The sequence below is a fragment of the Grammomys surdaster genome, unplaced genomic scaffold, assembly GCF_004785775.1.
Source record: "Grammomys surdaster isolate TR1022 unplaced genomic scaffold, NIH_TR_1.0 164, whole genome shotgun sequence".
Lineage (NCBI taxonomy): Eukaryota > Metazoa > Chordata > Mammalia > Rodentia > Muridae > Grammomys > Grammomys surdaster.
Window position 1 is genome coordinate 3,518,719 of NW_021604612.1, and position 23,603 is coordinate 3,542,321.

The 23,603-nt window shown below is 51.5% G+C and overlaps 2 protein-coding genes and 1 pseudogene across 2 annotated transcripts in view; 2 read left to right on the plus strand and 1 right to left on the minus strand.

Moving 5' to 3' along the window:
- Positions 1 to 638: 638 nt before the first annotated feature.
- Rplp0 (ribosomal protein lateral stalk subunit P0) lies at positions 639 to 4,394 on the plus strand. The gene is made up of 7 exons (XM_028765423.1): positions 639 to 668; positions 915 to 1,016; positions 1,819 to 2,082; positions 2,193 to 2,339; positions 2,432 to 2,617; positions 3,473 to 3,613; positions 4,161 to 4,394. Exons 2-7 carry the CDS (start codon positions 963 to 965, stop codon positions 4,320 to 4,322), a joined length of 954 nt encoding a protein of 317 aa, XP_028621256.1. The 5' UTR covers positions 639 to 668; positions 915 to 962; the 3' UTR covers positions 4,323 to 4,394.
- A 1,280-nt stretch (positions 4,395 to 5,674) lies between these two features.
- Positions 5,675 to 23,603, plus strand: part of Gcn1 (GCN1 activator of EIF2AK4) — a 60,093-nt gene continuing 42,164 nt past the window's right edge. The window contains exons 1-14 of the mRNA XM_028765374.1: positions 5,675 to 5,712; positions 12,103 to 12,205; positions 15,138 to 15,201; positions 15,689 to 15,820; positions 16,418 to 16,526; positions 19,034 to 19,132; positions 19,236 to 19,370; positions 19,888 to 19,956; positions 20,070 to 20,178; positions 20,811 to 20,885; positions 21,294 to 21,422; positions 21,812 to 21,862; positions 22,114 to 22,212; positions 22,600 to 22,773. Coding sequence (XP_028621207.1) covers positions 5,695 to 5,712; positions 12,103 to 12,205; positions 15,138 to 15,201; positions 15,689 to 15,820; positions 16,418 to 16,526; positions 19,034 to 19,132; positions 19,236 to 19,370; positions 19,888 to 19,956; positions 20,070 to 20,178; positions 20,811 to 20,885; positions 21,294 to 21,422; positions 21,812 to 21,862; positions 22,114 to 22,212; positions 22,600 to 22,773 — 1,366 coding nt within the window. The 5' untranslated portion in view covers positions 5,675 to 5,694. The remainder of the gene's footprint in view (positions 5,713 to 12,102; positions 12,206 to 15,137; positions 15,202 to 15,688; positions 15,821 to 16,417; positions 16,527 to 19,033; positions 19,133 to 19,235; positions 19,371 to 19,887; positions 19,957 to 20,069; positions 20,179 to 20,810; positions 20,886 to 21,293; positions 21,423 to 21,811; positions 21,863 to 22,113; positions 22,213 to 22,599; positions 22,774 to 23,603) is intronic.
- LOC114619557 lies at positions 10,683 to 11,028 on the minus strand (annotated as a pseudogene).

Here is a 23,603-nt window from a genome sequence, read left to right on the forward strand (position 1 = left end):
ACAGTCAGGGCAGGTCTCCTTGAGTAGATAGCATTTGCAGCAGGACTTGGAGGAGGTGAGTTTCTCTGGTCGACATTGGCCAGCACTTCCGGGGAGATCAAAAAGTTGTGAAAGAAAGTCCTAAAATAAAGGCATACTGTGGGTGGAAGGAGGCAAAAAGATCCGTCCGGCTAGAGACAGACACATCAGTAGGAAAGCAAGAAACCAGATTGCGACAGTCGTGTGGGATCTTGAAAATAGTCTACGTTTTAGTCTTTTACTCAGTGAAAACGGGAACCTTTGATGAGTTTTGTGCAGGTGAGGATGTAGGTTTCAAAAGGAAGATCAAGAGGAGACTAGAGAGCGTCTGCTAGGGTTTCTCTGAAGTTGGTTTTGCTGTATGTTGCTGTACTGACCTAGTGACGCTGCAGGGCGGCTCCGACCCAGCAGAGGGCAGCAGCTCTGGGAGCGCTCCTCAGGCGACAGGGTGCAGTCTTTACTTACCCTACTTGCCGGAGTGGCAGCGGTTTCAACCAATGGACGCGCAGATTAACTGAGTGAGGCGGGACGTCTGACGGCGCCAGCCAATAAGCATGGACGTCGTCCTCGGTTTACGAGGCCGCCTGGATCTCCTATAAAAGGCACGCGCGGGCGCGGGGCCCTTCTCTCGCCAGGCGTCCTCATTAGAGGTTAGGGTCGCGCTTGTGTGTTTGTGGGAGGGCGGCGGGAGCATGGGGACGCTGGGATCGGGAGCGATGGGCTCGGGGAGCCTCGGGGCCGGGCTGCCCGTTCCGCCTGCGGCCTCGTCTGCTCGCCCGTCCGCGCCGTCGGCAGCGGCAGCCCCGGGCCCGGTTCCCGCGTGGCCGGCTTGGCCTAGGCCTCAGACCGGGGCTGGTGTTGGGGTTACCGGGCTTACGTTGCCCCTCTCTCCCCAGTGACATCGTCTTTAAACCCCGCGTGGCAATCCCTGACGCACCGCCGTGATGCCCAGGGAAGACAGGGCGACCTGGAAGTCCAACTACTTCCTTAAGATCATCGTAAGTGCGGAGCGGGCCGTGGACGCGCCGCTTCCGCCCCGGTCTTACCGGGACGGTCATTGGCTACGCGCTTTAACAGAGTTAGGCGTCCTGGGAAGTTCGATCATGGGTTCCTCTGTTACAGAACTAGCTCACTCACCCAGAGGTTCGTCCTGTAGAGCCCTTCCCGTGTTGCAGAAGGCTAAGACTGGAGTGATTCATCTTAAGTAGGCATCTCGTTGTGCATCTGAGATCTGCCGGTCGGGCTGGTATCCAGTGACTTAATTACAAAAGGCCTTTGAGGTGGCTTTTAACCGGAACTGCCAGGCTTTGTTGGCATGAGTCTGATTTAGTTAACTTTACTGAGTTTCAGACACGAAGATTTTTGGGTACGGCGGTACCTTTTATACTTCACAACCTAAGTTCCCCATCGGCTCTATAATTGGTTCTCTGTGCTTCTAAGTGTCTCGATCCCTGATCAGAATGACTTTGGTCAACCGGGCATCCCTGGTTTAAAAAGCAAAACTTAAGTAAGTTTTACTTGAGGTAGGGCTTCCCCATACAGCTCAGGCTGGCCTGGAATTAGCAGTTAGGCTTCGCCAGCCATTACAGGTGTGCCACCACGCCCAGCTAGAAGCCGATTCATAATCAGCCGGTGAGTTGGGTCAGATAAGACAGCTGTGGAGCTCAGTTGACTGGTTCTCAGTGGGAAGTGTCACAGCTAAGCAACGGAAGCGTGAAGAAGCTAGCGGCTGCGAGGTTTGGGTTTTGCTGGGTTTTGTTTCCCCAAAGACTTGAGGTCTTTTTGGCTTTTTCTTCACAGCAACTTTTGGATGATTACCCAAAATGCTTCATTGTGGGTGCGGACAACGTGGGCTCCAAGCAGATGCAGCAGATCCGCATGTCCCTCCGGGGGAAGGCAGTGGTCCTGATGGGGAAGAACACCATGATGCGTAAGGCCATCAGAGGCCACCTGGAGAACAACCCGGCGCTGGAGAAACTGCTGCCTCACATCCGAGGGAACGTGGGCTTCGTCTTCACCAAGGAGGACCTCACTGAGATTAGGGACATGCTGCTGGCCAATAAGGTAAGGGGACAGACAGACAGACGACGGACGGAGGATGAGAGAATTTAGCCATCGTCGGGTTTACCAGTGGAGAGACTTGACGGGTGAATGAATACCTTTGTTCCGTTTAGGTGCCGGCTGCTGCTCGAGCTGGTGCCATTGCCCCGTGTGAGGTCACTGTGCCTGCTCAGAACACTGGGCTGGGGCCTGAGAAGACCTCTTTCTTCCAAGCCTTGGGCATCACCACTAAAATCTCCAGAGGCACCATTGAAATCCTGGTGAGTAGATGTGGCTTTCGGTGGTGGGGCCTTTGGATTGGGCCTTCTGTGTGTCTGGATTATAACTGCTTGCCTGCTGTTGTCTTCCTCAGAGTGACGTGCAGCTGATAAAAACCGGAGACAAGGTGGGAGCCAGCGAAGCTACCCTGCTGAACATGCTGAACATCTCCCCCTTCTCCTTCGGGCTGGTCATCCAGCAGGTGTTCGACAGCGGCAGCATCTATAACCCCGAAGTGCTGGACATCACAGAGCAGACCCTGCACACCCGCTTCCTGGAGGTACGTCCCCGTGCCTCCCTCCGATGCTGAGTGCGGTGAATGTGTGCCCAGCATCTTCAGTCTGCGTTTTCTCATCTGCAGAAAACAGAAGTGACTCTAAAGTCTGGCGGGAGGTTGGTGGGTCAGTGAATTGCTTGAGCTGGGAATCTAAGGGTTGTTACAGCCTGTCATAACCAGAAACTGGCCGGGGTGGCCTGTGTCTTCAATCCCTGCAGAGGTGGGCAACCTCTTGTGAGTTTGAGGCCATCCTGGCCTATATAGTGAGTTCTAGGAGGACAATCAGGTCCACTTAGGCACACTGGCCTGAAACAAAACTAGTAAAACTGAGAGATGAGATTTTGAGTAGTGAGTCTTAGGAGAAATGAATACAATTTAATGCTAACTATAAAATTGATTACTTTTTGTCTTTAAGGACTGTCATTTCCCTCCACCCCAGGCTCTTTTGCTAGATACTGCCATTAAATTGGCTTTTAAGGAGGATTGTTTCCCTGAGTGAATAGCTTACTGATTATACATACATCTATGGGTTTAGCATTTTAATTTTTATTAGCATTTTTGAGCTATTTATGTAATTTATACTTCCAGCTCCTACCATGCCTGCCCTCAATCACATTTCAAGATTTGAAAATGTTTCATTACTGGTAAATCACATCTGGGAATAGATTAATATTCTATCTTCAAGTGCTCAGTAACTACATTAACAGCTTAGAGTGCCAAAAGTCATTATAGAGAATATTGAACACCCAGGGCTGGAGGAAGGCTGAGCACAAACTGATGGCTCTTGGCCCTGCCCGGAGCATCTGGTGAGCCGGCTGAAACTGAGGTGAGCTAAGATGTCATCTGTCCCCCGTGCAGGGTGTCCGCAATGTGGCTAGCGTCTGTCTGCAGATCGGGTACCCAACTGTTGCCTCAGTGCCGCACTCCATCATCAATGGGTACAAGCGTGTCCTGGCTCTGTCTGTGGAGACTGACTACACCTTCCCTCTTGCTGAAAAGGTAAGGCTGTCTTTTCAGGACCACAGAGGCCTGACAGGTTGGTTTGTGGCAGTCTGCTGAGTTGCTGTATTCACTCATCCACCGTGTGAGACGAGACAGGGTTTCATGTGGCCAGAGCTGATCTTAACTGTGGTTGAGTGATCTTAAATCCAAGTGTTCAGATTATAATGCACAACCAGGTTGGGGTTTGTCTCCAGTTTCCCCACCAGGCAAGTTCTCTACCAGCTGAGCCATTAATTCATGCCCAGTGTACTGTTTCGTCCTCATTAAGTCTGGGTGTGGACGTTCAGGCCTATAATCTCATCAGAACTGCTTCGGTTTGAGCCTGCCCTGAGCTAGTGTCAAATCCTTTCCTAATAAATAAAGATGGGGAAACTGCATGTTTTAGTGATGGTGGCCAAGGGTATGCATGCTCTCATAGTAAAAGTGTCCCAGCCAACAGACTATACCCGGATCTCCTGATGGAAAGCTGTCACGGGACTGGCCTTAGGAAGGGTGCAGGTGGGAGAACACTGATGATCACCTTGGCTGTCTTTTCTCCCTCAAGGTCAAGGCCTTCCTGGCTGATCCGTCTGCATTTGCTGCTGCTGCCCCTGTGGCTGCTGCCACCACTGCGGCCCCTGCTGCTGCTGCAGCCCCAGCCAAGGCTGAAGCAAAGGAAGAGTCTGAGGAATCAGATGAGGATATGGGATTCGGTCTCTTTGACTAATCCCCCTCAAAGCAACCAAGTCAGCCTGATTAATTTGAGAAAGATGGAAATAAAGGCTTACTTCTCTTAAAACTCTGTCTGGATTTATTTAGTTCACTTAAGCAGTGTTAAAAGACAAAAACATTACTTACTATTTAAGGATATATTTTGTGTTGGCATCTTTGTTTCTAAAAATAAAGCTACTAATGGTTTTGAGGGAGTTTTTGTTTTTGAGACAGGGTCTCTTGACTTAGCCATGGGTGGCCTGGGACAAAGATTTTCCTGCCTCCTGAATGCTGGGAATTAAAGGTAGCCTTTATTTTCTTAGGTAGTTCTTGTCCATGGGGGAATATACATTGTATACATTCTGAAATCACCTGTCATACCAACCCTGTGCAGTTTAACCTTGGTTATCTAGGTCTGCTTTGTGCTGTTAACTGGATGTATCAAGTACCCTTACTGCTCCAAGCTAGGGCGATGAGCAGGTCCAGAGCCTCTTTGCTTAAGGCTGAGGCAGGGGTAGGATTGCTGTATTTGATTTAGGGATGGGTAGGGTCTGAGATCCCAGGAACATCCAGGTTAGTCACGGCGAATCAGGTCCCTGATTGTGCCGTTTGAGATGCGAGTGTAGAAGTGTATCTGCCTCAGCCTTCAGGGTGCAGTGATTACAGTCACGGCTGTGTGTTTAGTAATGAAGTCTGTAGTTTAGGTGTGCGGTTGAGTATGGAGACAGTGCTGGCTACTGTTTTTCTAGGTAGATGGCTTACTTGGATACAGTTGATAGCTAACCGCTAAGGTGCATAAAGGGTTGCTTCATGTTCTAGTTGGGAGTGTGCAAACTATTCAAAATAACGTACTATGTAAAAGCGGTTGTGAGACTTCCTGAAATACGTTTTCAGTCCTGGAGACCGCATCCTCAAAGCATACTCTAGAGTCGTAGTAAAAATTAAATCATTCTCCAAAGCCACGAAGCTCTTCCTCACCCTTGTCCCCAGCGGTCTGCAGCTGAGGCTCCCAGAAGAACCCCGCAGCAATCCCAGAGCATCCCTGCATCCGTCCCTCGTGCCTCTTCTAACCCTCAAGTCTCTGGACTGCAGCCTCCTGGGCCGGAGACTAGTTTTTCGGGTTCATTCCTGGAGCCTAGGAAACAGCATCCAGTGGCCTGGAGGAACCGCCCGATGCGGGTGTCGGGGCTCGACCCGGGATCCCCAAGGATGCCGGAGCTGCAGGGCGTCGCCCGGGAGGCCAGGCTGAGAGAGCCTGCGTCCCGGGGCTGCAGCTCGCGACCTGCGGCCGCCCTCCCGCCCGGGGGCGCCAGGCCTCTCCTTGCCGCGTGGGCCCGGCTGTGACCCGGAAGCGCTCCGGAAGCGGTTCCGGAGCGGGAGCCGGCAGGATGGCGGCGGACACGCAGGTGAGGCTGGCGGCCGCGGGGCCAACGCGGCGGTCGGCGGGGCCGGAGCGCGGGTAGCGGGGGCGGGATGGCCCGGGCGGAGGCTGCGGAGCCGACGGCCGTGGAGGGCGCAGAAGGAGGCGGCGACGGTGGTGGCCGGCTCCTCCCGGCTCGAGGCTCTCACCGGCCTGGGCGGGCAGAGCGACCCCGGGCTCGAGGATCTTGCCATCGGCTTGGCTTCGGGGCAGCCGGCGCCCTGTCGGGTCTGTTCCCGTCCGGGCGGTTGCAGGGCTTGCACTCGGAATCTGCCACGGTTCTCCGGAGCCCGCGGGGCGATGCGGAGGCCCCCCACTCTGTGCCCGCGCTTGCTGTGTAGCCTTTATGTCCATACGGGTTCGGAGTTGAGTCTCTGCTCATTGGTTTCGCTGAGGCCCTAGATAAATGACATCACCCCTCCGGGTCTCGGCCCTTTTATATAGGATGGTGTTGATAACACGTATTTCATAGAGCTCTTGGGAAAGTCGTAGGGTCCCGTGTGGGTTGCTGGGTGTTCCTGGGTCCTGGATGAGATCCCCAAAATGTCTTCACCTGGGAAGAGGCCTGACACTTTTGTGTGTTCACACCTGTGGGTACACTGCAGTTCAGGGAGGCGTTGAGAATACCCCTTGTCCATCTCAGCCTCTTTTGTAGCCTCGTTGGAAGGGTGAAAGGCTCTACGTAAGAAACATCTCCGTGTCCGCACCCCACCCTCCCTTTTCAAAAATGTAGATCAAGGCCAGGCAGTGGTGACGCGGTGGTGGCACACGTCTTTAATCCCAGCACTTGGAAGGCAGAGGTAGGTGGATCTCTGTGAGTTCCAGGCAGCAATGGCTACACAAACCCTGTCTTGAAAAACAAACAAATCAAAAAAATGTGCCGTGAGTTGGCTTTGAATTTGTAGCCATCTTGCCTGTGCCTTCCTAATGGGGGGGGAGGGGATACCCTGCCTGGCAGGAATGTAGTTAAAAAGACAGGTCTTCCAGGTGAAATTAATTGATTTTTTCCTTTGATCCTTAAGGCTAACCAGAGAGGGGTCATTTAACCTGAACATTAAAAAGATATTTTGCAAGGGTCTCCTGTACAAGGGGTCTGATAATTTGTTTAGTGAGTCCTAAGAAGGAAGTTACTTGGTGTTTCTGAACATTTAACACCAATGGATACTCACAGGTTTAAGAATCTTCTCTCTAGAGAGTTGTGCTATTCAGTAGTAGGCTACCCTTAACTGTGTTATCAAAATAGCCATAAGGTTTACTTTAGTTGGTCAGAATGACATGAAATTAAAAATTCAGTTCCTCACTTGTGCTTCAAGTGAATTGCCCTTCTTTGCAGCAGTCACACAAGGAGAGTGGCTGATGGGTCAGCCTGTCATCTCAGAAAATCCTCTTTCTCGGGCAGTGATGTCTACAGGGACACCTGTGAACTTGGAGGGCGTGACAGCTGATCTTTTCCAACATCCAGTGTGGCTCTTAAAGGATCTCAGTAGATTCTTGTCAGTTTTGTTGTAACAAGGTTTCCAGTGGGTAGCTTTTCATGCTTTCCTTCCAGATGAGGCTGGGAATCCAGCCCAGGGCCTCGTGCTTGCTGGGCAAGGGCTGTACTACATGCTACTGCCAGCCTTGCCACTGTTGATGAAGAAACAGAGGAGCCTTGATTGCTTTTTCAAATGTGAAAGTCTCTGCATATCTGTGAGAGAGCTATCAGTGTGAATTCAATGCTATGTTATTACCCAGTGTGGTGGCACAAGCCTTTTAGTCCCAGCACTTGGGAGGCAGAGGCAGGAGGATTTCTGTAAGTGCCAGGCTATCTAGGGTTATACTGTAAGAAGACCCTTGTCTAAAAAAAAAGAATTTTAATGTTAGTGTTAATACATTGGAAGGCAGATATACATATATATATATATATGCATCTATTTTTCCTGTTTTCTCAGACCTTACTAAGGTTGGTAAAGGATTTAAAAAATTATAATATGGGGCTAGCAAGATGGCTTATTGCTTGGGATGTACAAGCAAAATGGCCTGAATTTGACCCCTGTATCCCTTGATGGAAGGAGAGAACTGATTCCAGAAAGTTGTCCTCTGACCTGCGTGCGCACTCACACACACACACACACACACACACACACCATGGCATATGAGGGTCTGACCACATGAGCTGTACACACACGCATACACATGTACACGCTCTCTAGGCTGTGGGTAGCTCAATGGTAGAGCACTTGGCCAGCTTTCAGGTGACCTAGGTTCTGTTCCTAGCATCTCTCCTACAAGATATTTTAGGGCTGAGGACAGGCTCAGTGATAGAATCTTTGTCTGAAATCTATGAAGCCTTGTGTTTGATCCCCAGCACAGCAAAGCAGACCCAACAGAAGGCTGGGGTGGGGGGAGGTGAGAGGTGAAGACCAGGGGCAACTGTAGCAAAGTCTGGAAGCTAGACTGAGAGAGGAGATACAGTTTGGTTTCTGAGACAGGGTTTCTTCTTGTAACCCTGCCTCTACTGGAACTCTGTAGGCCAGGCTGGCCTCAGAGTTCTGCTTCTCACAGAGATCTGCTTCTGAAGCCTCCCAACCCTGGTATCAAGAGTGTGTACCACCACCGCCCTGTGAGATACAGATTTTTGAACACTGAAGGAAATGAGTCCTGAGCCATGAGCTAGGAAACTCAGGATCCAACCTGAAATACACTGCAGAATCTCTGAAAGGTAGACTTCGTGGGATCAGGTTTCCCCCACTGATGGAGATGTTGCCAGACCAGAGATCTCAGCACAGTGGATAAAATAGACTTACAACAAAGCATGTAACTAAAATTTCAGAATCTTAAAAAAGAAAAAGAAGGGGCTGGAGAGATGGCTCAGTGGTTAAGAGCGCTGACTGCACTTCCAGAGGTCCTGAGTTCAAATCCCAGCAACCACATGGTGGCTCACAACCATCTGTAATGAGATCTGATGCCCTCTTCTGGTGTGTCTGAAGACAGCTACAGTGTATTCATACATAATAAATAAATAAATCTTTAAAAAAAAAAAAAAAAGAAAAAGAAAAAAAAAGACCTAGAAGCTTCTAGAAAGAAAACCTGGTGCCCCTTTCAAAAGATCAAAGCAGAACCAGGCATTCCTAGAACCCCAACCCAAGAGGATTTGAGTTGGAGGCTTGCTTAGATACACAGTGAGACCGTGTCTGAACAGAACTTGTTAGGATGGCTTTGGTCTTCACAGCCCTAGCTAAAGGTTACAGTTCAAGTGGAGAAATACAGTCGCTTCAGTATTCTGAAGGACAATGATTTCAACATAGAATTCTGGGCCATGACAAACTTGAACATGAAGATAGAACCTTTTCACGGACACTGGGGCACTTGTGATGGTTACCTTACAACTCTTCCTCCCAGGGGATTACCTGCCAAACTAGAGAAGGACAGAGAACTCAGGGAGACTCCTTCTGGGCGTACAGCAGAATTTTCCGGAATGGAGACACACAACCAAGAATTTGAGTTGAATAATTAATAAGATTAGGAAGAACAGAGCGAATACTATCGCGGGGAGGGCAATTATTAACTCCAGGGAAGTAGACGTGCTGGGCAGAATGGGAAGCAGGGTCATTACCTGGAGGTCGACACTGCTTACGTACAGAGCCGATGCTAACCTCCGCAGCTGGCTCCTTATAAACCTGAGGACTGCTATTGGTGGGATGGAGAGAGAGTGTTGGGGTCAGGGTACAAAGGCCAGATGGCTGTAAAACAAGTCTAGAGTCCCAGTGCAGGCACCTCCATGTTTCAGGATGGTGAAGTGGATGCTGAAGTGCTGGCCAGGCTCAGGCTTGGGAGACAGGCCAGGAGTTCCTGGGCTGTTTACCTGTATGAAAGTGAAGATAAAGGACACCCAAACAACCAAAGCGCTCTAGCCAGGCATGGGACACATTCCTGTACACCATAGTACTTGGGATGCAGGCAAGTCTCTTGAGTTCAAGGCCAGCTTGATCTGTATAGTGAGTTCCAGGACAGCCAGGGCTATGTAGAGAGACCATGTCTCAAGAAAACCAAACCAAACCAAAACAAAACACATCCCCAAAAAAATCAAAGCAAGAAATAGTTTTTAAGTTTGGACACCACTGTGTTTGTTATCTAGAAAATTAGACAAGGAATTTAAGCATAAAAGAAAAAGCAGGACTGGCAAGCCCAATCCTGGGACCCACTGTGTGGATCTCCCACAAATTGTTCCCTAATCTCCATACTCTCACACCCTTCTCCAACATACACGTGAAGAGAAAGCATTGTTCTTTGTCTGTGCCCTTGACTCAAGCTACCGATTTAAACTTCCTGTGAATGAGCTCCCCTCAAAAACAATGTCCTCTTCCATTCTTTGAGCAGTGGATTGCCTTGTGGACCGGCAGCCTGCCACAGGAAGTTTGCAGACCTACTGCTCTGGAGTGGTTTTCCCGGGTTTCTGAGAATGTTCACGAATTGCTCAAAACAAAACTGCATCTGTGCTCATGCAGATGAAGGAGGCTGTGGACGTGTCGGTGCCCTTTTATAGATCTGATGGGTTTCGGGGTTAGTTTTGAGAACACAGGTGCTGTGGTTCTTGGCTCTGCTTTGAGGCAGAGACTTCTGTTGTGGAAGTGGAAGGTGGGTCTGTTGGTGCTGCCCCTACAGCTTATTCATGGTAGTAGGCAATTTTGCATTTGCAGTGAGAGTGAATTAATTGCCATACTGGTCCCATGAGGTAAGAGCTGTTAACTGCCTTAGAGGAATTGAACATGAGGGCTGACATTGTTTGACATGTAGACCAGGCAGGCCTTGAACTCACTGAAATTCTTCTGTCTCCTGCAGAGATTAAAGGCATATGCTACCACGCCTGGCTTGTACTGCCTTTTTTTTTTTTTTTTTTTGCCATACAAAGTAGAACTTCCGTTTTATTTTTCCCAAAGCATGTTTCCTTTTGCCCTTAAGAAAGAAACCACCTCTTTACATGGGCTTTGGTGGGGGTCATGGTGCAGCGCCAGCAGGTCTGAATCGTGGTGGGGGAGTTCGGTCCTTCCGGGCTTCACGAGATCGATTCCTGACAACCTGGCTATGGATGGCACAGCTCACACAGTAATGCAGCATGGCCTAGAGCTTGGGAAACACGTAAACGTTGGAGACGCTTGCTTCAGGTATGTCCCTGACAGCAGCGGCTTCTACAGTGTTCTGAATGACAAACTTCTTCACCCTTATCCTCGGGCAGGCACCGGGCACAGTTCGTACCTCGAATTGGCTGCACATGGCCGCGGCCCTTTTTGGCATGACCATTGTTTCTTCTTTTTTTGGTCATCTTGGAGCAAAGACTCGGAAGAAAGAGCTTGTACTGCCTTTTTAAATTGATTTGTTCTGTTAGACTGTTGTAACGTGTATATATATAGTGCATCTTGATTATATCTGCCCCCACTCTCTTTCTCCCTCCCGAGTGCCCCAGGACAGACCCCTTCCACATTCATGTTCACTTAAAAGAAATCTTATTTCAAGTGTATGTGTGAGTGCCTGTCTGTCCGTGCTCTCTGTGTCTGCAGAGGCCAGAAGAGGGCGTCAGATCCCCTGGAACTGGCGTTACAGATGGCTGTGAGCCGCTGTGTTGAAGCTGAGAACTGAACCTCAGTCCTCTGCCCGAGCAACAAGTGCTCTGAACCCCTAAGCCACCTCTCTAGCCCTCCCCCTTAAAAATACATGTATTTATTTTGTGTGCGTGTATATGTGTGCATGAATGTGCTCTTGTGTACCCATACCTCACTGTGTGTGTGGAAGTCAGAGGACTGACTTGTGGGTCCATTGTCTTCTTTAGCGTTTGGATCCTTAGGTTTGGTGTTTGGTCCAGTTAGTGCGCATGGGCGTGGGGCTGCTCACCGGAGCGGGAACAGCTTTCCAGTGTGCCTCCCTTAGGAACATGGCTCCTCTTGCCTACAGTCATCAACCAGGGGTGGACATTTGGGATATTTCTGAAAGGATACTTTGTGTCTAGAGGTTTTTGGATTTGGGCTTGCCTTGCCTAACTTAAAGAAATACATGTTGACTGGATTAAAACAGTGTATCTAAACTGAGGGTGATTTTTGTTCCCTTTCCCTGGAGATTTTACAACCTCTAGAGACTTGATAGTCACAACTGGGGCAGGAGGAGGATGGGCTGCTACTGGCTGTGACTAGTGGGCGGAGCTGAGAAGCGCTGCTAAAATCCCATGATGCACCGAGGCAGCTTCCTATGAGTCGTTCTCCAGCCCCAGCTGTCAGGAACGCAGCAGCTCTGCCCGTGCACACTCCATGTACACACACACACCCACACCCACACACACACACATCCCCTCACCCTCAGCGTTTGTTGTGTCTGCTGAAACTTTCTGTGGGTTTGGTCTTCGCAGGTTTCCGAGACACTGAAGCGCTTTGCTGTGAAGGTGACCACAGCAAGTGTGAAGGAGCGGAGAGAGATTCTCAGTGAACTGGGGCGATGCATCGCCGGGAAAGGTGTGTATCTGCCCCGTTTGCGTCTTGTGGAAAGCCAGAGCGAGCAGACTGAGCTGACTCCACCTCTCAGTCTGCTTCTGCCTGTGCTTTTTTTTTTTTTTAAATGGTCCCTCAAAACAGTTTGAAACATTTTCGTCAGGACAGGTAGGTTTGTTTTCGTTCTGTTTTTGAGACAGGGTTTCTCTGATTAGCCCTGGCTGTCCTGGCTTGCCCTGTACTCCAGGCTGGCCTCGAACTCCGAGATCTGCCTGCCTCTGCCTCGCGAGCGCTGGAATCAAAGGTGTGCGGCACCACCGCCTGGCTGTTATTTATATGTTTAATTATGTTGATTCCAAATGTTTCTAAAAGACACGTCAGTCTTTCTTGAGTGGTACACTGGGCACACAGATGTTTTCTTTGTGATTTGGGGCGTGGCTTTTTTGTATGTCCACTGACATGAGAGGATGGTAGCCAGTGGTTTTCAGCTATGGACCCTGAGTCTTGCTAAGATTGAGATCCGTGTTATCTAATACTCCCTGAGAACCTTCACTACAGGTGTTTGAGTTTTACTAACTTTTCTTTTGGGGGGAGGGGGGGTGGTTGTTTGAGAAAAGGACTCCTTAGAATGGCCTTGAGTTGCCAATTGCCTTTCTTAGCACTTAGTCCCGGAATTATAGGTGTGCACTACCACACTAAACTCAAACAAACCCACCTACCTTCCCTTCCCTTCCTCCCTCCCTCCCTCCCTCCCTCCCTCCCTCCCTCCCTCCCAAGACAGGGTCACTCTGGACGGACCCAGTTGGCTTGTAGCTCATGGCTGTCCTCTAGTCTCAGCCTCCCCAGTGCTTACAGATGTGAACATCTGGCTTTTCCCAGCAGTCTTCCCTACCAATCCCACCTGTTACTTCAAACCTACTGTTGCCTGGGTAACAGCCAAGCTTGTTAAAGCTGTAAGTGATGTCAGTTGCTGCGTGAGCTTCTCCGCTGTCCTGTGTGTGTGTGCTGTAGTCTATAATTTTATGCCTCCTCGGAGGTGACTCTCCCAAGGCCCCTGTCAGTTAAGGTTGCTGTGCACAGATGCCCAATGCGTGCATGTGCTGAGCCGTACTGGTTGGATTTCCCTGCAGAATAACGGCTCAGTTCTGCATCCCTCATCCCCGTCTGTGGAGTAAGTTTGACTTGTGCGTCTCAGTGTATGAACCACTCTGAATCTTTACAAGTTCAGAGTAAGCTGTACTTGTGACGTGCTCTGTGTGACAATCCAGCCTCCTTCCTGGGGTCTGGAGCTTTCAATCCTCTAAGACTCTGAGCCCAAGTTGACCGTGAGCTAGTGATACCTCTCAAGGGTTGGTGAGATGGGTGAGAGCATCTGCAGCTCCTGGCAGTGGCACACTAGCAGCGGGTGTTTCCTGTCATTGTCCCTGCCCTGGCTGCTGTTTCCTTAGTGCTGAGAGCCCCGCAGGGCCTGGGTCTCTGGGAAGTGCTGAGACAGCTCCTCCTGGGCTGGACCCATCTCACACAGGCTGAGTTCCCCCAGACAAGCTTCTCTCTGCTGACTGCATGCTCTGGCCTGGCGGGTAGTGCTTGTCCCAGCTGACTCTCCAGCATGCCCGTCTGGCTGCCCCCTGGCTGGCCTGCTTTGCGTCCTGTTGTTTATTTCTTCCTTGGGAGGTGTGTTTACAGCAGAGCCCACCTTGTGGGTCAGGTGCCTTGACGTACAGGATCTGAGAACAGCCTGAGTGCCGGGAGCTCTCAGCACACCCTTCTTACCTTTTTCTGCCCTCTCTGCATTTCCTACACTTGACAAATATATCAGTAAGTTCAGACATTCAGAACCTTCTAGTTACAGGTGCCTTTCCCATCCTGGCTCCTCGTGGTTCTTAGTCTCTCCTACCCATTGCCCCGCCCCCCACCCCCTTTTTTTTCTGAGACAGGGTCTCTGTGTAGTTTAGGCTCTTCTTGTACTCAACTCTGTAGAGCAGGCTGGCCTAGAATTCATAGAGATCCGCCTGTCTCTGCCTCCCTGAGTGCTGAGATTAAAGACATGCGTCACCACTCCTGGCTTACGGTTCTGTAAAAACTTTTAATTGTTATTTCATGTGCATGCCTGTTTGTGTATGGTATGTGTCCAAGTGTCACGATGCACACATGAAGGACAGAGAACCTTCTGGAGGCAGCTCTGTCCTTCCACCTTTACATAGGTTCCAGGGATCAAATTAAGGTCAGGCTTATCAAGTATGTACCTTTACCCACTAAACCACCTTGCCCACCTGTTTTGTTTAGTTTAGTTTAGTTTATGAGACAAGGTCTCTGTGTTGCCCAGGCTGCCCTCAAACTTCTGGGATCAAATGATTCTTGTACCTCAGTCTCCTGAGTCGCAGGAAGGGACCATAGGCACATGCCAACCCATCTGGTTTATTCTGTCTGTCTGTCTGTCTGTCTGTCTGCCTGTCTATTTTTGAGACAGTTTTCATTGTGTAGCTCTGGCTGGCTTGGAACTCGCTATGTAGGTGATGCTGGCCTTGAACTCACAGAGATCTGCTGGCCGCTGCTGGGATTAAAGGTGTGCCTCACTACATCTGGCCTTCACGCTAACTTTTAGACGCTTATTAGGCTGTATGTGAGCAAATACCTGATAAGCATCACAAACTAAACAGCTTAGTTAGAAGCCAGTGCCCAGCCGTGGAGCAGAGCAGTCAGTCGGAGCCCGCCGGCTCCCGCTCTGTAGGGAGAGGGGCGGTACTGAGGTCTGTGCTTCTTTTTTCTCATTGGTTTAGCAAATGTCTCCTGCACTCTAAGCTTTTCTCTGCCATGTGTCTTTTTTCTCCTTGAGATTTTACAGTGATACGGGGCTTACTGGGCGTCTGGTGCCAGGATCCTGTCTGACAGGACTGACGTAAGCGGACGCTAACCACTGTGCTTGTTGTTGAGTCTCCATAAACTTTGCTTTCAGATCTGCCAGAGGGGGCAGTGAAGGGGCTCTGTAAGCTCTTCTGCCTGACACTGCATCGCTACAGGTGAGTCCCTCAGACACCACGGTTGTCAGGGAGATGGGACAGGCAGTGGGGAGAGCCAGACTCTTAGAGGTCCATGCCCTTAACTACTGGATCCTGGGCAAGTTACTTAGCCTCCCTGTGCCTCAGTTTCCCCATCTGCAGAATGGGGATGATAGCATTTTATACCTCATGGGAAGCAGTTAGTGTGAAGGCCTGGGACAGTACCTACCTTATTATAATATCTCAGCATATGTATGTAGTCATTGATTGCACTTACAAAGCTTTGAAGTTATGACATACACCGTGAGCATAGATTCAGCCCTTCTTGTCATCCTGTGCTCTTTCTGGGGTGAGGTGGATTTATCTGGTTCATGTCCATCACCGAGGACCCACTGGAATGTAGGCCCCTGAGTTTTCTCCAGGAAGAGCAGTTTCTCCAGGAAGACTGCTCAAGCAGTCCTGTCTCTGCTGAGGTCACATGTCGCTCCCCACTTCCTTCCTACTCTAGAGATGCGGCCTCTCGCAGAGCCCTGCAGGCAGCCATCCAGCAGCTGGCTGAGGCGCAGCCAGAGGCCACTGCCAAGAACCTCCTACACTCTCTTCAGTCTTCAGGGGTCGGCTCCAAAGCATGTGCTCCCAGGTAAGGCTTAGAGCTGCGTGCCTCCAGGGGTTGGTCCTGTCTTCCTCAGGTAGGCTGCTGTAGAGTGCTGTGAGCACGCCTGGCTCGCTCTGACCTTTTGCACCCTGAATGGCACTAGAGAGTGCCCTGTGTGAGACAGGAGCCAGGTTAGTGGCAAGAACACATTTCCTTGAGGAGCAGGGCTGAGCCAGTGGGCTGGCACTGGACGGGGAAAGCCTTGTGTATTTATATGCATTTCATGTGTGTCTGTGTATATGCGCATACCTAGTACCTGAAGATGCCAGGGGAGGGGGTCAGGTCCCCTGGGACAGAGGGAGCTGCCGTGTGGTTGTGTGAGAATTGAACCCGTGTCCTTTGGACAAGCAACCAGTGCTCTTCACCCCTGAGCTGTCTCTCCAACCTCATCTTGATTTTATGGTTGCAAATGACAAGCGGTGGGACTTTAGCCAGTGAGGCCTGGACTCTTGTCTGAGTTGTTACGGATAATGTTGGGGGACATGTTTCTGTACCATTAGGTTGAGGGAGGGTTCACACCCCATGCTGTGTGTCAGGTTGGCACTCTGCGCTCAGCTCTTCCCTCTCTCCTCTCCTTTGTAGCAAGAGCAGCGGCTCGGCCGCCTTGCTGGCTCTGACCTGGACCTGCCTTCTCGTGCGGATCGTCTTTCCCTTGAAGGCCAAGCGGCAAGGAGACATCTGGAACAAGCTGGTAGGCCCCTTGCCTTGGAGCTGTGGGGGTCAGCTTCACCCATGGTGTTTGGGCATCCCTCCCATCCAAGCGCTCTCCAGAGGCACGCGTCTGGCGGTGGGCAGAAGGGCAGTAGGAAGCACATTCTGTTCACTAGCGTTCCCGAGCGGCTCTGTGTCAGCCATGATGCTAGGGCCTCGCCTTGATGAGAGACGGACTAGGCGAGACAACCGAAAGGCAAGGTGTCAGCGGCTACAGTGACATAGTCTCTCACCTGTGTCAGGATTTCGGGGTGCTAGAGGGAGACCCTGGCTGCTGCCTTGGTCATCTGACCCTCTCCTCTCTCTCTCTGCCTGCACCTTGCATATTGTCTGTTTCTCCTTCCCACCTGTCTGCTAACCTGGTAGGCCGTCTGATAGCTTCTCTAGATGTCTAGGTATGTTGAGTGCAAGTCAGGGGGAGTGGTTGACGGTTCTGGAAGGAGTCTTGAGGGTGATGCTGTGGGGCTAATATCTGGCCATCCGATTGACACTTAGCTGCACACCTCAGAGAGGTGTCACAGAGAGCCTTGCAGTGGCCGTAAGACACTATTCAGTGCATGTATGTGTAAATGACTAGTGTATTCCAAACCTGAAACCATCTCATGGTGAAGCAGCCAGCCAGCCCGACAGACAGATGGCCTTCTGTCTGCTTTCCTACCTAGACTGTCCTTTCTGTCCCCTCTAGGGATAGCTGTGGAGTGGCCTTTAGCAGTGGGTTAGCAGTGAGCCAGAGCTCCAGCATCCCCTGATGGTGATTGGGATGAGTTTGACTCTGGAACCCTCCAGAGTGTGGCTTTCATTGTTAGCACGTGGCTTTCTACCGAGGTGGTTAATAATAGGCAAGGTCCGTGGCTTATCTCTGTTGGGTTCTTACAGCAGTCACCTGTGCGACGTCACTGGCTTAGTGAGTAGGAGGGTCAACCATAGCGTGTTGTATTGTAGGACAGGATGCATCCGTTGTGTGTGACTCGCTGTAGTGACTAGAATCTGGGCTTGTCCTCTGCTGATCCTGTTGTCTGTTAGACACGTGACTAACACAGCCCTTTTCTGCTGACCCTGTGCTAGAAGCTGGGGGTGCTGGGTAGGTCAGGCTGAGGAGCCCTTCACTGCTGTGGAGCTGACGCACTGCTGGAGAAGACACAGGTGCGGAGCCTGGGGCAGTGCTGAGGAGAAGCAGGGTGGAGGTGGGGAATGTGGCCGAGGGGGGTGGCAGCAGGGCTTCTGTGAGGAGAAGGTGAGTCTTGAGCAAGGGCTTCGTCATCTCAGAGAGGGGACCCCAGTAGGATTCTGAGTGATGGGCAAGCTTCTTTAATTGTAGAGATCTGAACCCTGACTACTACAGCAGGTGGAGAAGGTGTGTCGTGAGCATAGCATGGAAGGATATAATGGCGCAGACGGCTACGCTCTCCCTGCCGCTGTGGTCTCCGGTACTACTAGTTTTTGTGGCTGTAGAAGTGTTTTCTGTGATCTGATCGTTTATGGCCCAGTAGTGGAGATGTCCCTGGCTGGCCTGGAACTCAGATCCGCCTGCCTCTGCCTTTTGAGCACTGGAGTTAAAGGCGTGTGCCCCCTGCCCAGTGTCACCCTACTTCCTGCAAGCACTTAACGTACCTGATATTCAGTTGCTGTTGTTAATATCTGTGCTTTTGTTATTTTTTTTAAGATTTATTCATTTGTTGTTTTTGAGATGGCGTCTCACTTTGTTGGCTGGTCTAGAACTCACTGTGTAGACCAGGCTGACCTGGAACTCACTGAGATCTGGCTGCCTCTGTCTCCTAAGTATGGAGCAAAGGAGTTCACCATGCTTGCCTGTAGAATTTGATCTTAATGAAGGACTCGTCTAAGCAGAGAAGCACATTAGCTAGGATCGTCTGTTCTCTTTCTGAGTGGCAGCTGTCTTTCTGACATTTGATGAACATTGTGTCTTTTTAAATTGTTGTTATTGGGGGTGAACTTGGGGCTTCATGCATGCTGCTCTGAGCTGCATCCCCTTCTGCGTCTTTATTTGTTTAATGTCGTTCCCTCTCTGAATGAGAAGGTGCAGAGAGCACCTTGTTCTCCTTGCTCACAGTAGGTAAATAAATGCGTGACTGAGCAGTATAGATTAAAAACAGGATTTCGAGGGCTGGAGCGATGGCTCAGCAGGTAAGAGCACCGGCTGCTCTTGTGGAAGACTCTGGCTTGATTCCCAACACCCACATGGTGGGTCACAACTGTCTGTAACCCCAGTCCCAGGGATCTGATAGCCTTCTCTGGCCTTCTGCACGCATATATGCAGTGTACAGCCCTACAGGCAGGCAGACTATGCATATCCACCAAAGAGAAGGGGCGGGGATGTCGGACAGGGTTGGGAGAGAAGAGGGGCGGGATGGAGAAGTCTGGTGGAGATGAAGCTGGCTCTCGGAGCCTGATGTCTGTGGCAGACCGAGGGTCGCAGGACGCCTGTGTCTAGGTCACCCTGATAAAAGTATTTCCTTGTCCTGGCAGGTGGAGGTGCAGTGTCTGCTGCTGCTGGAGGTGCTGGGTGGCTCCCACAAGCACGCCGTGGACGGGGCGGTGAAGAAGCTCACTAAGCTGTGGAAGGAGGTGAGGGAGCTGCTGGGAGGTAGGCTGTGCCTGTCTGCCTCACCACCGCCGTCTGTGTCTGCCTCACCGCCGCCTGCCTCACTGCCGTCTGCTTCCTCCGCAGAACCCTGGGCTGGTGGAGCAGTACTTCTCTGCTATCCTGAGCCTAGAGCCCAACCAGAACTATGCTGGCATGCTGGGGCTGCTGGTGCAGTTCTGCACGAGCCACAAAGAGATGGACGTGGTCAATCAGCATAAGGCAAGAGTCCAGCGTGGGGACAGTGGGTGTGCTGCGTCGGGTCTGGAGGGAAGGAGCGGGAACTTGCTTTGTCCCGAGGCCTCTGCCCGTGGCTCCTGTGAATCCTGGTGTAGACACTGGGGTGATAGTTTACTCTTCAGCTCTGTGGGCCTCTCCCACGCACCAAACACTGCAGAAGACTTGTCAAACCGAGTCAGAGATTGTTACCTAGTTAATCCCATCCGATGAATGTGACGAAGGAGATAGGCAAGTTGGGACTCTGACTGGGACTGTGTCTGTAATGTGTGGACTGAGGGGTGAAGAGCGGCCAGGAAAGAGGGGCGCAGCCAGCAGGAGGGAGCATCGGGAAGGCAGGTGGGCTGGTCAGTGAGGGGTGAGGACTTCCTGATGAGCAGGCTGGGCCGGCAGAGCCCAGGAAGGACTGTCCCCCCCCCCTTGAGTGGCCAGCACAGGAGGGTGGGGAGCCATGGGAGTGGGGCCTCTGCCTGACTGAAGCCGTGGGCCCTCTGTCCTGTAGAGCACCCTGCTGGAGTTCTACGTGAAGAACATTCTGATGAGCAAAGCGAAGCCTCCGAAGTACCTGCTGGTGAGTGGGCTGCACTCCTGCCGCCCAGACCCTGGCAGACCCAGCTTCATTCTGGGCGCGGCCCTGCTCGTACTCCTCCCGTGAGGCGGGGGCCTGACTCTTTGTCTCTGTAGGACAACTGTGCCCCCTTGCTCCGCTTCATGTCCCACTCGGAGTTTAAGGATCTGATTCTGCCCACCATACAGAAGTCCTTGCTGAGGAGCCCGGAGAACGTCCTTGAGAGTAGGTGCCTGCTGAGTGAGAGGCTGGGAGGGCAGGTGCCGGCCTGCAGTCCTCTTCCTGTTTGCTTGGCAGCAGGAGGGCTGGAGCTGTGAGTGTGACATGTGGTCACTGTTACCTGGTGTGAGCTACCTGGTGTGAGCCGTGGGCAGGCTGTGCGTGCATGCATGAGAGAGAGACAGACAGAGAGAGAGAGAACGCGCACGGGCCCACAGAAGCCAGAGAAAGGCATCAGATACCCTGGAACTGGAGTCCCAGGCAGCCGTGAGCTGCCTACTGTGCCTGGACGAGCTGCGGCTGCTCTGCACGGCTGAGCCATGGCTGTAGCCCCAGCAGGCGCGGTCTCGTTACAAGACTGGGAAAGTATCCACCTAGATCGTTTTAATTATTGAGCTCATATTATCGAGGCTGGAGAACTTTCTGGAGACCACTGAGAGTGGTAACCCTTTCTCCGACAGTTTGGACTTATGTGAGGAGCAGAGCCTGGCTCCGGGGTGTGACGACTTTGTGGCCTTGTCGAGGTGAAAGGCCACTCTGTCACCACACAGCTAACCAGGCTGTGGCGTTTGAGGGCGGGCTGGACACAGCGGGCACCAGCACTTGAGACTGACAGTCTGTGCTCTCTGTCCCCTCAGCTATCTGCAGCCTGCTGGCTTCAGTGACACTCGATCTCAGCCAGTATGCCCTGGACATCATGAAAGGCCTGGCGAGTGAGTGAACGGCAGACCTCTGCAGCCCCGAGGCCCCTGTCAGTCTCTGTTGTACTTGACAATTCTTTGTTGAAAAGGGGTAGGCAGCAGCTCCTTGGGTTAAAGGTGGTTTCTGCCAAGTGTGCAAACTCAAGTGGAATCCTGGAAACCCCATGATGAAAGGAGAGAACCCACTCCCACAGATTGTTCTCTGACCTGTACTGTGTGCAGTGGCAGCCCCTGTCCCAGACAGAGGAAATAAATGTTAAAAAATGAAAAACTGCCAACGAGGAGAGGGGCTTCTTTTCTGAGGTTGTTGATAGTAAGGTCAGAGAGCTGGGGGACAAGAGCCAGCACCACTGGGGCGAGAGTAAAGTCTGGACCCTCGGCTGCTGCTCCTGCCCCTGAGCTGAGGCTCTGTGTGTCCAGATCAGCTGAAGTCCAACAGCCCCCGCCTGATGGACGAAGCGGTCCTGGCGCTGCGTAACCTGGCCCGCCAGTGCAGTGACTCCGCCGCCACCGAGGCCCTGACCAAGCACCTGTTTGCAATCCTTGGAGGTGAGCGGGAGGTGGGCACAGGAGGTGACCAAGGTTGGAACCAGGGTGGGGTGGGAACTTGCTCCTGAGCCTGCTCCAGGAGAAGCTATGGATAAGGGCACATCTCTGCACATGTGAGCAAAAGCACACACACACACACACACAGAATGGAGGGCAGTGTCTGTGTCTTTACGACTTTGTGCTTTTGTGTGCATGTCAGAAAAGAAGGAAAGAAAGAAACTTGGAGACGGTTGATGACATCGTTGAGTTGTAGGACCGTGGGATAGAACACTTTATCTTAGTCAGAAGGCAGGGCTTATGAAATGCTGTGTCAGACCCCATGTCAGTGTCACACACGTGTCGTCCAGTGGGGCCAGTGTGAACAAGCACTTCCGTTCATCTCCTCACAGGCTCAGAAGGAAAGCTGACTATCATAGCCCAGAAGATGAGTGTCCTTTCAGGTAGGTGTTCTTCCCCGGGTAGAGGCAGTCTTCTGTAATAATGAGGGAGGGTAACCTGACTCTCAGGTAAGGTACAGCCCAGCAGGAGGCCTGGCCTCTGTCATGGAGAGCCTGGAGGGAAGCGGAAGGAGGGTCTGTTGTGGCCAGGGAGAGCATAGCTGCCGGCCCCACATGCCCACGTGCCAGTCGCAGGAAGCCTTGTCCTATGGCTTTGTGCAGGGGGGAGGCCAACCAGAAAATCTGCCTTTCAGGGATTGGAAGCCTCAGTCATCACGTGGTATCGGGGCCTTCCAGTCAAGTCCTGAATGGGTGTGTGGCCGAGCTGTTCATCCCCTTCCTCCAGCAGGAAGGTACTTCCTCGTGGCATGGGGAGGGGGCAGCTTACACCAATCTCGTAATCACTTTACATCCCCATCACCCCCATCCTGTCCTACCCTCGCAGAGCCCTCCCCCCACTGCCCACTGCCCTTCTCAGAGAAGAGGAGCTCCCTTCTTACTACCCCACTCTGGGGCATCTAGGCCTCTCCTACTGAGACCCAACCATCTTGACCTGGTTTTCAGTCAGCTTTCTAAAAGGCTTTCTAAAGGCACGCCTCCTTGACTTAGCAGGGCTGGGAATTGTCTGATGTGTCACTCCCTCCTCCCCTGGGACTCCGGCTTGCCGTGTCACACTGCTTGTAGTGGTTTGATGTGGTTGTAAGCCGTGAGACCGACTGGACTTGTGCCGCTTGCCCTAGTGCACGAGGGCACCTTGGTGCACGCCGCCTCCGTCCTGGCGCTCTGGTGCAGCCGGTTCACTACAGACGTGCCCAAGAAGCTCACCGACTGGTTCAAGAAGGTTTTCAGCCTTAAGACCTCCACCTCTGCAGTGAGGCATGCCTACTTGCAGTGCATGCTGGCCTCCTTCCGAGGTGAGCTGCCCTGCCCACCCCCTTTGAAGATGGCTTTGCGGTACTTACTGAACATTTATCACCAGTGCTACGTGAACTTGACTTTGAACCTTGTTAAAAAAAAATGGCCACTTCCATCTCTATGTGTGCTAGCTCTCCTCCTGCTTTAGAGGTGACATCACTGTGGGACATGGTGGCTCAGGCCTGTGATGCCAGCCCCGGGAGGACTTCTGGGTCATCTTGAGCTGCGTACTGAATTTGAGGGCAGACTGAAGTATATGAGTAGTTACAAATAACAAAATAAGTGTGTTTAGCTCTAGTTGTGTTTTGTAAGTTGGCTTATTTATTTTGAGATAGGGTCTCTACATAGCCCTGTCTGTCCTGAAACTCACAGAGATCAGCCTGCTGGGAATTAAAGGCCCATGCCACCACAACCAACTTATTTATTTAGTGGGTTTATTTCACAGGTCAGCAGCTTAGTTGAAACATTGGGGTTTGGGTCTAGAGGTGTTCTGGTGTGGGAGTAGCAGACTGGAATTGGTAGGCTTGAAGTTAGCGGTGGTTCTCGTCAACCAGCTGTTGACAGCTCTGCTGTTGACTTAGTCTCCCTGTCCCTGTCCAAGGGAGGCCTAGCTGGCAGTCAGATCAATAGAATTCTTTTGTCTTTAATTTTTTATTTATTTTAATTCACGCTTATAGATTTTTTTTTTGGTTTGTTTTTTGGTTTGTTTTGGTTTTTTTTGTTTTGTTTTGTTTGTTTGTTTTGGTTTTTCGAGATAGGATTTCTCTGTGTAGCCCTGGCTGTCCTGGAACTCACTCTGTAGACCAGGCTGGCCTCAAACTCAGAAATC